Source organism: Polistes fuscatus, unplaced genomic scaffold (genome assembly GCF_010416935.1).
Source record: "Polistes fuscatus isolate 324 unplaced genomic scaffold, CU_Pfus_HIC Scaffold18, whole genome shotgun sequence".
NCBI classification, from domain to species: domain Eukaryota; kingdom Metazoa; phylum Arthropoda; class Insecta; order Hymenoptera; family Vespidae; genus Polistes; species Polistes fuscatus.
The window spans coordinates 2,721,364-2,737,919 of NW_025113086.1; the positions used below are offsets into that span (position 1 = coordinate 2,721,364).

Sequence of the window (16,556 nt, forward strand, 5' to 3'; positions counted from 1 at the left end):
ACGATCGAAGTTGGCCAGTTGTTATCGTCCCTTTTTTAGTCTACCATAGTATTCCTAGCTACTTCCTCATCGTTCATTCTACTTGTTTACTCTACTGTAATCCAGAAGAGCATCTTGAACAGACAGAAACGGTAAAACCCTATCCCCGACTATCCCTATCCACCCACTTCCTGACCCCTCCTCACCCCTCTTAGTACGATTCTACTAGAAAGTCTTTCTAAGTTTGATTGAATTCCTTTCGATCGATGCTTTTCGAGAAGAGGTTACTATCAGGAAACAGACAAGTTACTTTGCTCAAACTTTTTTTCTACTTTTCTTTTATTTCTTCTTCTTCTTCTTCTTCTTCTTCTTTCTTTCTTTCATTAGATTTCCATCTTAGATACAGGAGGAATGCTTTTAACTCATAGTACTCGAGTTACCCGTGCCTAGTCTAGGTTAGATCCACGTTAAACACGATGTTGGGTTATATTTTTAGGGTGGATTAACGAAGAATTTTTGCTATTATTCATAGACACATACATACGTACACATATATACATGCTTACATGTATAAGAAACGTCAGAGTTTACTTCGGCCAACTATCCCAAATGAAAGCTCGGCCTGTCTTTCTAATATATTTTATTTGAATACTATTAACGTCTCTATCCTCATAGAGACGTCTGGATCATTCTGTGTTATTCTTAGAAGACACACGACTAATGTGTTTCCTAGATATCGGTGAAAATAGGTACGCCTTCTCCCACTTTTCGTGTCTGCGGAATCCAAAATTTCCACTCCTGTTTTCTTTTCTTTCTTACTTTACTTCTTTCTTGTTTTTTTTTTTTTTATACACTTACGCAGCAGCAACAACTCCTCATCAATTTAACGGAGGGGGGAGGGAAACGCTGTTGTTGTTCTCTCTCTTTCCTTCCTATTTTATTTTCTTTTTTTTTCTTCCTTCCTTTCGGTCGGTACGTTTTTTTCGGTGTTATCTTCTTTCCTTTTTTTTTTCTTTTCTTTCTTTATTTTGTTATTCTCAAGAGTTTGCTACCTAATGCCATGGTTTTGTCAGCAATACTCTGAGTTTTCCCTTGGCATTATTCCCTAGGCATTATTCCCTAGGCAATGGCGGCGGCGGCGGTGGCAGTGGCGGTGGCGGGAGGGTTCTTGCAAAAAGAATGGAAAGCTTTTGCCTTTGCCGGACTCTCAAACTACCAACGAACCTTTCTCGATACGATAATAAATCTTTATTAGATCTCACGGGAACGTCGGTGAACGTTGTAAACGTTGTAAACGAAATCTTTCCTTTCTCTCATTTCCACCGATTCTTTTTTTCCTTTCTTTTTTACCATCCGATGGTAAATATCTGATGCTTGTTAAATGGAATCGTTATTTCAACGATTTTTTGTTTATTTATTAATCCAACAATTTTCTTTTCAACGCGAAATAAATTAATCAACGTTTGAATTTTTAGAAAGCGTGATTATTTAATTCATACAATATTGCATATTTACTTTTTCCTCTATACTTTTGATCTCATCTATTTTACCATCCGATGATAAATATCTAATCGCATATAAAACACGACCAATGATCCGCCATCTTTTAATCACAAATTTTGTCACAACACGAAACGAACGAAATCAATCTCGAAAACTGAAGACTACGTTGAGAAATTTTCACGAACCACGATTCTATACTATTAAAAAAAAAAAAACAACGCTATTACAAATTTTATTAATCTCTCTCGATGAGAAAAAATAGGGAAAAAAGTCTACAGTTTTAAAATCGTCAGATTAAAATTCATCTTCAGAAAATATTTCATCTTCAGAAAATATTTCATCTTCATAAAACCCGATGGAGAGAAAAGACGATAGATAAATATCATAGGTAGTAACAAAAGAAAAAAGGAAAGTAATTCCATCTTTGTCTAGTCTTCCTCATTCATTCCTTCATTCATTCCTTCATTCATTCATTCATTCATATTCTGATCGACAAATAATAATCATCCCTTAAAGTAGTCCTCCCATGAGTAAAAGGGATCCCACATCCATTTACTATTCGTGCAAACTGATCGGTGCTACATCAAAATCCTTCATTAACCACAAGCCCCACGTTCGTAAATTTCCAATAGAGAGAAAGAGAGAGAGAGAGAGGAGAGAGAGAGAGAGAGGACGATCCTTCGTCGTTTCAAGCGTTCCGAACAAAAACACAATAGCCTCGGGGATCATCCACGATCGACATTCGGCAGAGGAACTTCCAATAACCTCTCCGGTAAGTGACGCGCAAAAGCCACCCGGCATTTCGTGAATGTGAGAGGGTAAAATAGAGGAGAATAGACGGACGGACGAATAGACGGACGGACGGACGGATAGACGGACAGACGGACGGACGGACACGTAGAAAGGGACGGAGGATAGACAGAAATGAATATACATACGTAGTCGAAGTATTAAACGAATGGAAACGGGAATAAAAAAATACGGCGTCGTGGATAAAAACGAAAAAGAACTATTAAATTCCCTAGATAGTTAGCTACGTACACATTCGTTAATATCTCGAACAAAAATATCCTAGATTTTTGTCTGAAATCGGTAGAACGATCTTTCTTTTCACGTTCTGACATTTTAATTATTGTTTAATCGATAAAAAATGTTAGAAGATTTGGAAACAATATTGCGTTAGTATAATACTGTAACAATTAATTAACCTAACCTAACTTTCTGTAACGATCTTAAGGAAAGGGTTAAAATCAGCCGAATAAAACCATAAGGGATAGAAAGAGATAGATAAACAAGGACCGAAATGATTGATAGGAATAAACGCGTGATTCGGATAGAACCGAAATATAAATTAAGAGAAAGGTAGAAAGACAAGGGGGGAGGAGGAGGAGGAGGAAAAGGAAGGGTGAGAATCTCACAGGGCAAGAAAAACAAAAAGTATGAAAAGAAGAGATGGATAGATGAGAGAGAGAGGAGAGAGAGAGGCCGATGTTTCCCCCCCAAGGTCCTGGGATCGATCCCTGTGCAATTTCCCGCACATGTCCGCATTGATCTGCCCTCACTTGCCCCCGGTACTCACCCCTCTTCTCCCTTTTACCCCCTTTGGCATAGTCACAACCACTTCCACTTCTACTACCACTTATACTACTACCACTACTACTACTACTACTACCACTACTACTACTACTACTACTACTGTATATCACTTACTATTACTAATACAATCGCACGTATTCGTTGCTCTTAGGGTTTTTTTCTTTTTTCGGGATACCACACGATCAACGAAACACTCCCAAAGATTTTTCCGTTCTACAGTTTTGACTCGATCGTTCCTAAGCTACTAGTGTGTGCTTTTAAGCCATTTCGTATCTAAAATCTACCCAACACCACCATCATCCTTGTAACCTTGTCTGTTCAATATCATCCCCTAACCCATATGTGAACTTTTTCTATTCCTCCTAATGCATTAAGGGTGTCAAAGTGTTCGATCAAAATATTTTCAACTAGATAATGGTCGTTCATTTTTTATTATCCAAAGTAGGATTGAATCAACAAAACAAAACAAAAAGAAAACAGCAAACGAATGATAAATAAAAAATAATAATTTTCTTTTTTAAACACGAACGCGAGAAAAATTCCCCTCCTGGATTTATGAACGAACCTAACCAAATAAATCATAAAATTAATATCCTTTTTTTTTCTGGGGGGTGGGGGGAATTTTTGACTCGGCCCATTTGCAAAATTCACCGGCAGGTAATCGAACAACAAATATTTGATATTTAACGAAACATATTTTGCAACTTAACGATTCCCGCGTATATTTTTTAGCACGAAAAAAATATAACTTTTGGATTATGTAAAAGTAACAGAGGGAGGGTGGGTGTGTAGGGTGTAAGACGTAGGGTGGGTAGAGAGCAGAAAATGTTCGAAACGAACCACACGTGCCCAGCTAAATTAAACTTTCCTTTACCTTCTTCCCCCTTTACTCTTCCACCAACCCCCATACATCAAACCGCCTGTCATAAACCTAAGCCGTGCCAAGCGTATACCTTAGACCTAACCGATCGAAAACTTGAACATTGAGAAGAGGAAAGGGGAAGGAAGTTCCTGTTACCGACAGCGATGCTAGAAACACACACTCACACACGCATACGGAAAGTTACTAAAAACAAAAAAAATCAGTAATTAAGTTCACAAAAAGAGTTTCCCCCACCACGCACCTCCAATAAAAATTCCAAACAATTTTTCTAATTATAAACACAAATCTGATCGTGAAAATTCTTCAATTAAATTCAAACAATCTCGATTACGTTTCTTCTCCCCCCCCGCTCCTTCCCTAATCAAATTATTAATTAATCAAAATAAATACGCGAAAAAAAAAACACATCTAATAACGAAATCTTAAATTTGTTTACAAAAAGAAATTGCTCCGTCAGATCAACAATTAGTCTCGGATGTTTGTGTATTTTTTGTGTATGAGCGTGTGCGTGGGCGGATGGGTGTGTGTGGATGGGTTGGTGATGGGTGTATGTGTGATTGAGGAAAATAGGATGATAAAGGAAAAGTAAACGCAAGTATAAGAAGAGAGCTTTCTAAGAAAACCCTAAGACATCGATCTTCATGCTCACCCTTCAAGCCAATCAGCTAGCTTCTGAACTGCTTCTCGAAAAGCGGATCTTTCTCCTCCTTCGTTAATGCAACGCAATTCGTCGGAGAAAACGTTGCTAATGGACTCCCGCAATCATCTCCCCAGCCCCCCCCAGTCCCCTCCCCCAACCACCCAAGACCCTTTGCTAACAAAACTCTACTTCGACTGTGTTAGTTAGATCGTTTTCCTCCCTTTTTCCTATCATCGTCATCTTCATCGTCATCATCTTCATCTTCATCTTCATCTTCATCTTTATCTTTGATTTCGTTTATTTTTTTTTTGCTTCCTTTCCCTTTTTACGTCAATGTTCTTTCGTATTGAAAATATATTTATTTATCAGACCGTTGTATTTTCGTTCAAATTATTTTTCGGGGTAATGGGAGGGTGGGATTTTCTTTGGAAGAATTCAGGAGACGACTGTGCATTTGCAATTCGATATTATTCGTTAATTTTGTTATTGTTCAAACGATCTGACGTCATTTTGTTTTTAGATTTTTCTTGATCTTTGGGTTATTATTTATTTAATATTGTTTATTAATATAATTGTAATTACAATCATACACCTAGTTAAATATTACTTTAAAAAAATTATAAGACGAAATCACTGTACATCTTTGATTATCAGAAAAACAAAAAATCAGAATTAGGCCAACGATTTAAATAATATTTCGAAAATGCAGGTTACATTAAGTTTCTGTTTCGCGTTGATACAAAATTCTAAATCAGATTGAACTTTTCTAACAAGAAAATGAATAATTCGTTCGATTGGATATGAAAACAATAGACATAAAAAAAAAAAGAAAGTAAAAAATAAAAAGACGTCGAAATGTCGACGGTTAGGTTCTGGGGTTGGGTGTTCGAGGAGGGGGTTGGTTTTGTAACTAAAAGGAAGTCGACCTTAATCCGAGTGACTGGGATTCGGCGTAATCGAGTTGATGCATAAATCACTTGGAAATACGCTTTTCCGTTTTCACCACTATACACGTAGTCCTGTAATTCTAATAAATTGCTTCGTCGTGGACCCATAAATCAGAACGTGGACCGAAGATCCCAGCTTTTTCTCGTTAGACTACTGGTACTCGGGAACCTTTCCTTGTTAGTTGAACTTCTATTAAACCTTGGTGTCCTAAACGATTTCTCTTTCTATGATATATGTTGTCATCTATGTATGAACAAAAATGTATGAATGTGTACGTATGCGTGACACCAACTAATAATAAATAACCAAATTATTTTCGAGTCGTTTATCAAATTAATCATCAGAAATTCATCAAAAATTCATCAAAAATTCAGCAAAATTATTTATTCGTGTGTATCTCGTGCCGAATATTGAAAAATATTATTTGAAATTCTCGATTATTCGAAGAAAAAAAAAAACAAAAATAAAAGGACAAAATTTACGAGGGTTGGATATTAGAGTAATTAACAAAATCAATATAGAATCAACATCTTTAAAAGAACCTTCTACGTTATTTCCACAAAGTTAAAAATAAAATTATAAAATACGGGGACAAATGCGAGGGGTTGGTTTATAGGGAAAAAAAAACAGAAACGGGAAAAGAAAAATTCCTCATAATTTAAAATCAAACAAACCCTATATTCCTACCCACCCTTAACCGATTATCAAATCATTTACCAAACAAAAAATCAATCAACAAATTCTTAACCTAACTAACCCCCCAATGCATTTCTTCGTCATTCCACTCGCTGTTTTGTATCATTTAAAAATAAATAAATAAATAAGAGTAGGGTGGTGAGGGGGGAGGTGGGGGATGAAACGTGATTGATTTAACTTGATTGATTTAACGTGACTGATTTCGTCGTGATTTGAGCTCGTGTTCGCGTAGGTAGGAACAAAAATAAGGGATGAGCAGAGAAAAAAAAAGAAAAAAACAGAAAGAAAAAGATTGAAAAAGTGAGAAAGAAAAAAAGAGAGTGAGAGAGAGAGACAGACAGAGAGAGAGAGAGAGTAGAGAGCAGCATATCTAACAACCCCCCTTTTTACGTAATGAGACGTGCAGAAAAGTGGGAGAGGCCTTTTGCTTAGAGATTCGTAGGAAAGATAGTCATAACGAGGAGGAGTAGAAGAGGGTGGATCAATACGAGGGTTCTTACGTAGTTCGCTCACTCCATCTTTTTCTGATTCTCTTTCTCTCACACTCATTCTCATTCTATCTGTTACCATCTCTTTTTCTTTCTTCCTGTGTTTCTTCGCCCATGATTCCCTGTACCCGCCCCGCCCCCCGACCCCGCCCCCCGGCCCCGACCCCGCCCCCCGGCCCCGGCCCCCTCGTCGTCAACTCGCCAAATTTTTCTTTTTTTTGGGTTTTTCTTATCTGTTTTTTTTTCTTTTTTCTTCCCCCCCCCCTTGCGATTATACTTTCGTCAAAACTTTGATCTTTTTCGTTTGGACATTTTTTGGCTTTGTTGTTCTATTTCTTCACTCTTTCTCTCTATCTCACTCTCTTATTCTTTATATTATCGTGCTCTCTCTCATTATTATTTTTTTCTTTTCTCTCTCTGTTATTTTTGTTTTTTTTTCTTACTTTCTCTCTCGACGAGTTTGAATGCGTATTTATTAACACGACCATAATCACGACGATGACGATGACGAGATCGATGACGATGATGATGACGATGATGACGATGAACCAACATTTGAGTGTACAGATATTAACTCTCCCCCTTCCCCCCCCACACACCACCATCACTTAAAAAAAACGTATGTTTGGAAATGATGTTTAAAAAAAAAACACAAATGGAAGAAAAAACAACGCGGATGATGCTGTTGAAGAATAGCGGACAACGAACTCCTCCTCCTCCCCCATTTCTTCCTCTTCCATTTTCCCGCCAATTTTTTTTTTTTTAAGTTCATTTTCATCTTTCGTTCAGGAATTTTTTTGCGGAACAAACGAAAGAGGATTCTACGTCGTCCGAAAAACTTTCAGGAAAATTTGTAATCGTCACTTGAAGAGTGAGATGAAAAGAGAGAGAAAGAAAATCAGCGAGAGAGAGAGAGAGAGGGAGAGAGACAGACAGACAGACAGACAGAATTGATTATCACAAGGGAATCAAAGTGATTTTAAATATTTACAAATTAATCTACTAAAAAAAAATAAAATAAAAGGAATTGATAATCGAGTACAACAAGAAACAACAACAACAACAACAAGAACAACAAGAACAACAAGAACAACAACGCCAACAACAACATCGACAAGAAACACAACCAAAAATATCCTACAACCGGGCATGCCCTGAGAGTACGAGAGTAGTTTGCGTGTTGTATGTGTGTGTGTGTGTAAAGGGGAGGATTGAAAAATGCATTTGTTTGAATCTGTGTGTGTGTGTGTGTTTACATAAGTGTAGGAAGGCAAAAAAAAAAAAAAAAAAAAAGAAGAAGAAGAAGAAAAAGGTGAGAACAAGATAGATAGAGTGTGAGTAGGAAGAATGTGTGTGCCCCCTAAAGGGGGAGTTTAGTGTGGAAAGGATGAAAGATAGATGAAAGGTTATTGGTGGAACGAAAGTATGTATATATATGTGTGTCTGTATGCGTGTATATAAAGATAGAGAGAGAAAGGAATATAGTTCAAAGGAAAATAATGGGTCAGAACGGTATCTTGGCACGTAGTACTGGCACGCAGTGCAAAATTGTACACGTGTGCATGGTAAAATAATAAATAAAATAAATGAAAATGAAAAAAAAAAAAAAAAGAAAAGAAAAAACAAAACAAAAAGAAGTCTACTACGTGCCTGGTGGGCCCATTTTTAAAAGCTTACGGGGTCACGTATGAGTGACGAATAAAACAAATCAAAAACAAACGAAACAAAAACAACAAACTAAATAGGAGAAAGTATAGAAAGTGAGTGAGAGAGAGAGAGAGAGAGAGAGAGATAGATAGAAATAGATAGAGAGAGAGAGAGAGAGAAAGAAAAATGAATGAACAGTTGAATTGATGGGCACGTCCTGGTTGTAGGATCGGTGATACCGAAGAGGGAAGAGGAGGCTTCTTCTTCGTTGGCGGCAAATGCAGCGGCCGCCAGCGAAACGTCATCATCAACAACGACATCGACAACATCATTGACAACAACAACAACAACAACAACAACAACAACAACAACGTCAACAACGTCAACAACGTCAACACCAACGTCTACGCACCCCATGGAGATGAATTTCTCGAGGCTGTACGCGGTACTACGTCACGATGATTCCAGGCCCGTTTGCCGTTACTGCGGTAGAAGTTATTCATCCCCGAGCAACCTCAGACAACACGTGAAAAACGTCCATTCTAATTGGCCGCCACAAGAAACGTGGCCCCAATGCAACGTATGCGGCAAACGATGCAAAACCAAACATTATTTGATCAATCATCAACTACAAGCACACGGGATACATCAAAGACCTGGCAATTCGAATCATCAACAACAATAACAGCACCAATCCCAGTCTTCTTAACAACCGTGAACACGACTTTTTATTCTTAACTATTCTTTTACTTTGTTTTTTTTTTTTTTATAAATATTCTCGTCCGAATTTTTTCATTTCTTCTTTTTTTTTTTTTTAAATACGATCCAATCGATTGATTCATTCGAAATCCTGATTCGTAATCTTGTATTAATTTTCTTAATCAGTATTCGAAGATAATCGTAAACGTTTCTTATCTCATCGGTTTCTTTTTTTCTATTTTTAAATCCGTTAATGTATACGACTTCTTTATATCCTCCCAGACCCCCCTTTATTTTTATCATAAGTAACAAGAAAACATTTGCTAAAGAACGAAAGAAGAGAGAGAGAAAGTATGCGTATGTGTGTGTGTGTGTGTCTAACTGATTGATAATAAATAATAGTTGAAAACTATTATAGAACCTAACCTAAAAATTGGAACAATAATTATCGGATTACGATAAATTATTATTATTATTATGATTATTATTATTATGATTATTATTATTATTGAAAAGGAATTTATTTAAGACTAGTATATATAATTACATATACAAGACGATAAATCTGGCACGTGAGATAATATTAAAATCTATCGTAACGTTGGTAATGCACGATATCGCAAAGTTTCCATCATTCTATCCCCCCCCCAGCCCATAAACTTCCGTTTCAACGTGAAAAGGACACTCTAAACGTAATACCATGATGTTATCGTTAAATGTTAGTACGAGATATCCGTGTAGTCCCCGTTGTGCACGATATCGAGCGAGATACCGATTAGGAATGCGCTGATACCAGTAGGCAGTAATCACTTGCTGGACGTAACCGCTAAATGACGCTCGAGAGGGTGTGAGAGAGACAGAAGAGACAGGCATACGAACAGACAAACAGACAGCCAGACAACCAGACAGACACGACGGAGAGCGGAGAGAGAGAAATGTGATGGATAGGCTGGGTTGAAAGAGAAGTTCATTCGGGTAGCGTTTAGGGGGTAGGGGTTTGAATTGTTAGTATGTGTGTATATTGTTAGCTATCAGGGGGTGGGGAGTATGGGTGGTGTGGCTGGTGGTGCTTGGGTGTGGTGGTGGTTGCAGATCACGGGCTCGATGAGGCAGAGGGTGCGGCTTACCACCACCACCCACGCCATCCCAGCAATCATCGGCACCGTCATCATCATCATCATCATCATCATCATCATCCAACATTATCCGCTCCTACTCCTCACAATCTCCAACAACAACAACAACAAGCAGCAGGAACTACTCCGACCGCCGATGACTCCGACCAATCGGGGACGAATACCTTGGCCGTTGCCACTACGACGACTATTACAACAACCGCCAAGTATCAAAGAGCCCAGCCATATTTCAGGCAACACAGAATGTTACGTGAACATCATCACAACCACGGTTATCGTTGTCCACTTTGTAGTAGGACCTTCCTAGAAATCGGTGCAATGAGAGCTCACTTGGATCATCATTATCCTAGGGACTCCCCAACCTGTCCTGTTATTTCCTGTGCTAAAACCTTTTCACATCCTAATAGTGTACGGAATCATCTGAGACTGAAACATCCGGTACAGTGGGATCAGATTAAAACACTTAGGTGGACTTATGTTTGATCCAAAAGAAACTAAACTTAAACTTCTACTTTTTTTTTTTTACTGGTTGTGTTGTCTTTTGTTTTCTCTATCTCTCTCTCTATCTCTCTCTCTCTCTCTTTGTTGGTTTTTTTTTCTATTCTTTATACTTTTATTACTTCTTCTTTATTATTTTCTTTTTACTTTTACCCAAAGAACGATCGTATTGTATTATTAATAATATTATTAGCATTTTATTATTATTAGTATTATTATTAGTATTATTATTAAGTATTATTGGTCTATTTCTTATTATTATTATTATTGTTATTAGTATTGATTTCTTTTTCTTTTTTATACAAAACGAATATATAAATAATTTTTAGAAGTTTAACGTGCCAGATTATATCATCGTCGTATTTACTATCGAGAAAGATTAGATTTTTAAGAGGTTAAGAAATTTTTTAAGGTTAGGAATCCCGTCTCGTTCGCCAAATAGTCTGAGTATTGTTTTTCGTTTTTTTTTTTTTATCCCTAAGGGGGGAAAAGAAGAAGAAAAAGAAGAAGAAGAAGAAGAAAAAAAAAATCTCGGTAGAAATTTTAAATTACGAGAAAACGCACATAACCCATGCATAAATTACGTTGTATATAATAAAATATTAAACGAAAAAAAAAAAAAAAAACAAGAATATATTATAAACACAAATGTGTGTATAGAATTGATTTTATATATATATACATCTATATATATATATAAAAAAAAAATGAAAAAAGAACAAGAGAAATTAAAATAAATAAAACATAAACGAAGCAGTATTTCCTGTAGAGCCTGACAAAAAAAAAATAAAAGAAGAAAAAAAACTTAGACACCGTAGGGTCTCGTATTAATTAAATTAAATTAAATTAAATTAAATTAAATTAAATTAAATTAATTAATTAATTAATTAATTAATACGACAGAGAGAGTACGTAGATTACGTGAGATTAAAATAAATATGATAAAAAAAGGAGAGGGGAAAAAGATAGGAGATTGAAAAGAAAAATAAAAATAAAAGAAAAAAGAACTAAATACCATGGTGCGAAAAGAAAAGCGAGGTATAAACACACACACACAAAAGCACCGTATAAAAAGTGTCGAATGACTTTTCAAAACGACAACACAAAAATCGTGGAATATCGCGGATATCGTAAAATATGATGAAACGTTTTTTGTTTTTGGGTTTTTTTTGTTTTTCTAGAACGACGATATTATTATTATTATTATTATTGTATGTATAATAATTAACAAGAGAAAACAATGTTCCTCCAAGCTGAGTAAGCCAGCCTTACGAAAATAATTGTAGTTTTTAAGAGCGTAGTGCCGATATAATAATATTATAATAATTTAAAACGAAACACAAATGAAAAATACACACACACACACATATATAGATATATATATATGTATACATAAACGTACAACCACACAAAACAATAACGCGAAGAATACAAAAATTTACAATAAATAAACTTACGGGACGACGCGCTGTAAAAAAAAAAAAAGAAAAACACTTGACGAAACAAATAACAGAGCAGCAAGTATTATTTAGAAAAGAAAAAAAAATTGAGCGTGTGTGAATGATCTCGATTTGTTCACGGTTCGACCAAAAAAAATTAATTAAAATTCTTGTAACGAGAAACGCGCAAATTTTTTATTTTTTATTCGACTCGAAGAGGACACTAATTTATAGTTTAAATAATATAAGTAAAATAATAAGAAGAAAAATCGTTTGTGTGTCCGACGTGTCTTCTTCGTGTACAAAAGTGCATACAACAACACACACACACACAAACACAACACACAAACAAAAGGAATGAGAAAAGAAACGAAGATAAAAATGCTCGACCATCTTCCTGATCTCCCAATCACTACCCCCACCACTAATCTACTATCCCCACCCTAACCTACTATCCCCCACCACTAATCTACTATCCCCGCCCTAAATCTCCTGTAACCTCCCACTTCAAACAACTTTTGAAACGTTATGATACCTAAATAGCGCCTAGCATTATTTTTCTACAATTTTACGTTTCGTCAGTATTCTATTTAGAATATTAGAGGATTCGTTTTAAAAAATAAAATAATAAAATAAATATATATATATAACAAAAAAAAATTAACAAATAAATAAAAACGAACACACTTTGCGACGTTTTTGTCAAATCTAAAATTCCGAAGTTTCGATCTTGAGAAAAGAAAAAAAAAGTGTTGAACAAATTTTGTACGGAAAAGAAAAGTAAAAAATAAAAAAAAAAAATAGAAAAAAGAAGAAAAATATAAATCGATAAAGTTTGATTTTTGTATAGAAAAAAATTCGTTGCCATAAACTTCGGAATTTTTAGACTTTGATATATTCGTAATAATGTTCAAATAATTATAATAATTATTATAATATAATCGATACATCTCTCACTTACAAACAAATAATTAAAAAAACAAACACACATAGAGACAGCAGACAGAAAAAACTAATACACAAAGAAGACACATACAACGCTTGTATGATAGTTACTATAGAAATAATAATATTAATAATAATAATTAAAAAAAAAAAATAAAATATAAAAAAAAAAAAAGGAAATACGTCACACGAGTGGTCACGAAAATCCAACACGCCCCGCCCCCTGCCCCGCCCCCATAAGACGATTATTATTTACCATGTTGTATTATTTTTGTCGTTCAGTATACGTATGAGTATTAAAAAAGATGAAAGAAAAAATAAACAGGTCAATTTTATAATCTAAGTTAATTTTACTTGCGAACACTCTCTCGAGAATCGATTTTTTATTTTTATTTTTATGACAAACAACTACAACAACAACAATTACTTATTTCTCTCTCTCTCGCTCTCTCTCTTTCTCTTAATTTTGTTTTTTTTTCTTTGTCAAACAGTACTGAAAAAAAGAGAAAGAGAAAGACAGATAGAAATTAATATAAAATATTTATAGATGCCATCGTTTTTCTTTTCTTGTCTTATTTTTTTCTTTTTCTTTTCTTTCAAGCTACCACGTGGAGGGCTTGTGGTATTTGAATGTAGTTGTTATTTTTAAAACCCCATAAGTATGTTGTTGTTGTGTTGTAACGACGCATATATGTGTGTGATAAAATATAAACCGCTTTCGTGACCGACAGACCGTATGACAAACGATGTACAATGCATCTCCATGATACGCACTATTTTAGCAAACATTAAGCTTATAAATAAATAAATAAATAAATAAAAAAAAAAACAATATACGAGAATATAAAAAAAAATGCGTATATTAAAAAAAACCACATATATTTATATATTTATATGAAAATATATATAAATATATGCGTAAGAGTATACCCTCTGTGTACACCCAATACTTTTTTTTTTTTCTTTATTTTTTCTTTTTTTTCGTTTCTTTTCAAACAACGTACGCGTTCCTCTAAATGTTATGCATTAAAAAAAAAAAAAAGCAGATATGTTTTGTATTAAAAAATTGGGGGTTTGCCGGCTAGGGGGCCGGGTTTTTTTCTAAAGAAAAAAAACAAATTTGTTCGGAATCATAATAAATAAAAAAAAAAGACAATTTTGTTTATTTATAAACTCGATGAAGAATAATTGCATAAAAATATTTCATGAAAATAACGCGTTCGAAACGAAATGAAACGTCTTGTTAGAGGAACAAAAAAAAAAAAAAGAATTGAGTGTATATAAATATGCAAAAATATATACATATATGTATATATGTATGTATATGTATATATGTATGTATATGTGTACGCATATTTATATTTATATATACAATTTACATATATAAATATAAATATAAATAAATAAAATAAATAAAAATAAATAAATATATATATATATATATACTATTTAAGTAATGCTTTGTACAATAAAAAGGTATTAAGTGAATCCCAAAAGTGATTTTATTAATATACTATACCTAAACCATAGGATAAATTAGTTTAGAAAAAAAAATAATCTAACCCCATAGACGTTAAAAGATACTAACACAATCATTATATATTAATGATCAGAAATATTTGTTGCAAAAATCTGAAAAAAGTAAACTTATGATTTATATTTGGTTTTATATTTTTTTTCAGTTATGCGACGAGCAATGGAAGCAAATCGTGTACGTGCAACTGATCCAAGACCCTGTCCACAATGTGGAAAGATATATAGATCAGCTCATACTTTGCGTACACATTTGGAGGACAAGCATACCGTTTGTCCAGGTTACAGATGCGTTTTGTGCGGTACGGTTGCTAAATCAAGGAATTCGTTGCATTCCCACATGTCGAGGCAACATCGTGGAATAAGTACGAAGGATTTGCCAGTAATACAAATGCCGAGCCCGTTTAATCCCGAATTGGCGTCTCAATTGTTAGAAAGAGCCGGTATCAGAGTTAGCCCGGCAGATTTGCGGGCCAGGGCAAGCCCGACCGGTCCCCGTAGGCCCGAAATGAGATTGGAGGTCCCAAGAGTTGGGCCATCTTCTGAGGCTGGTAGTAGTTTGTGCGGGGGTGACGATCCTGAGGATTTAACTTTGCCATTGAGTTTAAGGTACGGTTCACCAACACCCAACAACAATACCGTCATCAAAGTGAATTCGATTAACAACAACACATCTGGTAGCAGAACTACTACGCCCTCGCAATCAGTGGTAGCCGTTAGATCGCTTAGAACTTCACCGGATAATCGTGACCCCAATACTGCAACGACCCACCCGACATCCTCGGGACTTCAGCATCGTTTGACCCATCAACAGAGTCCAAGTGGAACCGGTTCTGCCCTACTCGATACTTATTTACAACTGATCGCGGAAAATTCAATTGGTTCTTTAGGATTGACTCCTGCTGATTCTGCATTGGTTGCTGCCGCTCATACTGCTAGATTAACGTCCCACATTAATTCGGTAGAAAACAATTTGGCCGGACGTAGTAACATAGAGGATTATCCGCTCGTCGATAGGGACGAAAACAACAGAGTGCCTGCCGTTGTTAACGAGGAAAGACAAAATACTTCTTCGAACGATAGGCATATCGGTGCTGGTGCTAGTGGTATCGTTGAAGATGCTGAATGTTCAACTAACGAGGATGATTACAGCGACAACGAGGAATCTGAAGTTAATCCCAAAGTTGAGCAGTAAACATTTGTCCCCCTGTTCGTTATTAAAACAAACAAAAAAAAAACAAAAACAATGATAAGAGAATGAGGCAACTTAATGGAATGGAAACAAATCTAATTATGACGATATTTAAAACTATTAACGAATCACACCACCACTTTCACGTGTTATTTAATGAAGGAAGGCTTATTATTATTATAACTTAAGATTATTCAATCTATCGATGAAACAATTCGCGATTATCCTTGCAAGATAATTTAGGATTAGATGAATTTTTGGTTAGGACACGATTATGAGAAATCCCATTGAAGTAGGGGGCAAAACAATGCTCGCAGAAATTTCCTCATTCCTTATCTTGAAATAACCGGCAAATGTTATTTATGATTCCCCTTCTAATAGAATCTTCTAAAAATAACCATCTTCGTGTTCTTCGTTTATTTCAATTTGCAAGCAAAAATAATACAGAAGCGTCGAAGAGGAAAAAAAAAAATCAAAGAAGTTCGCGAAAATAAGGGGAAGACAAAGAATTCAACAGAACAGAACATATTATGATGATGACGACCCCCATTAAAATATGATGATGACGATGGATGATGACGATTATGATAATAATATTAATAATTAACATTTTCGTATGATACGATCCCCTTAAATGGGTCGTTTTAGGTTAGATTCATACGATGCTTTTCGCATAAACGAACCTTTTATGGGTCACTGGTAACAAAAGAGTTAACAAATAATACATACACACC

The 16,556-nt window shown here is 35.2% G+C and overlaps 1 protein-coding gene across 2 annotated transcripts in view; it reads left to right on the top strand.

The window, feature by feature from the left end:
* LOC122515543 (protein abrupt) overlaps positions 1 to 16,530 on the top strand; it is a 56,549-nt gene extending 40,019 nt beyond the window's left edge. The window contains exons 6-7 of one of the 2 annotated variants that reach the window (XM_043632939.1): positions 14,780 to 15,239; positions 15,315 to 16,530. In XM_043632939.1, the coding sequence (XP_043488874.1) occupies positions 14,780 to 15,239; positions 15,315 to 15,825 (971 nt within the window). In that variant the 3' untranslated portion in view covers positions 15,826 to 16,530. Of the gene's footprint in view, positions 1 to 14,779 lie in introns of both variants that reach the window. The other variant, XM_043632938.1, reaches the window with a different exon arrangement.
* The last annotated feature ends 26 nt before the right edge of the window (positions 16,531 to 16,556 follow it).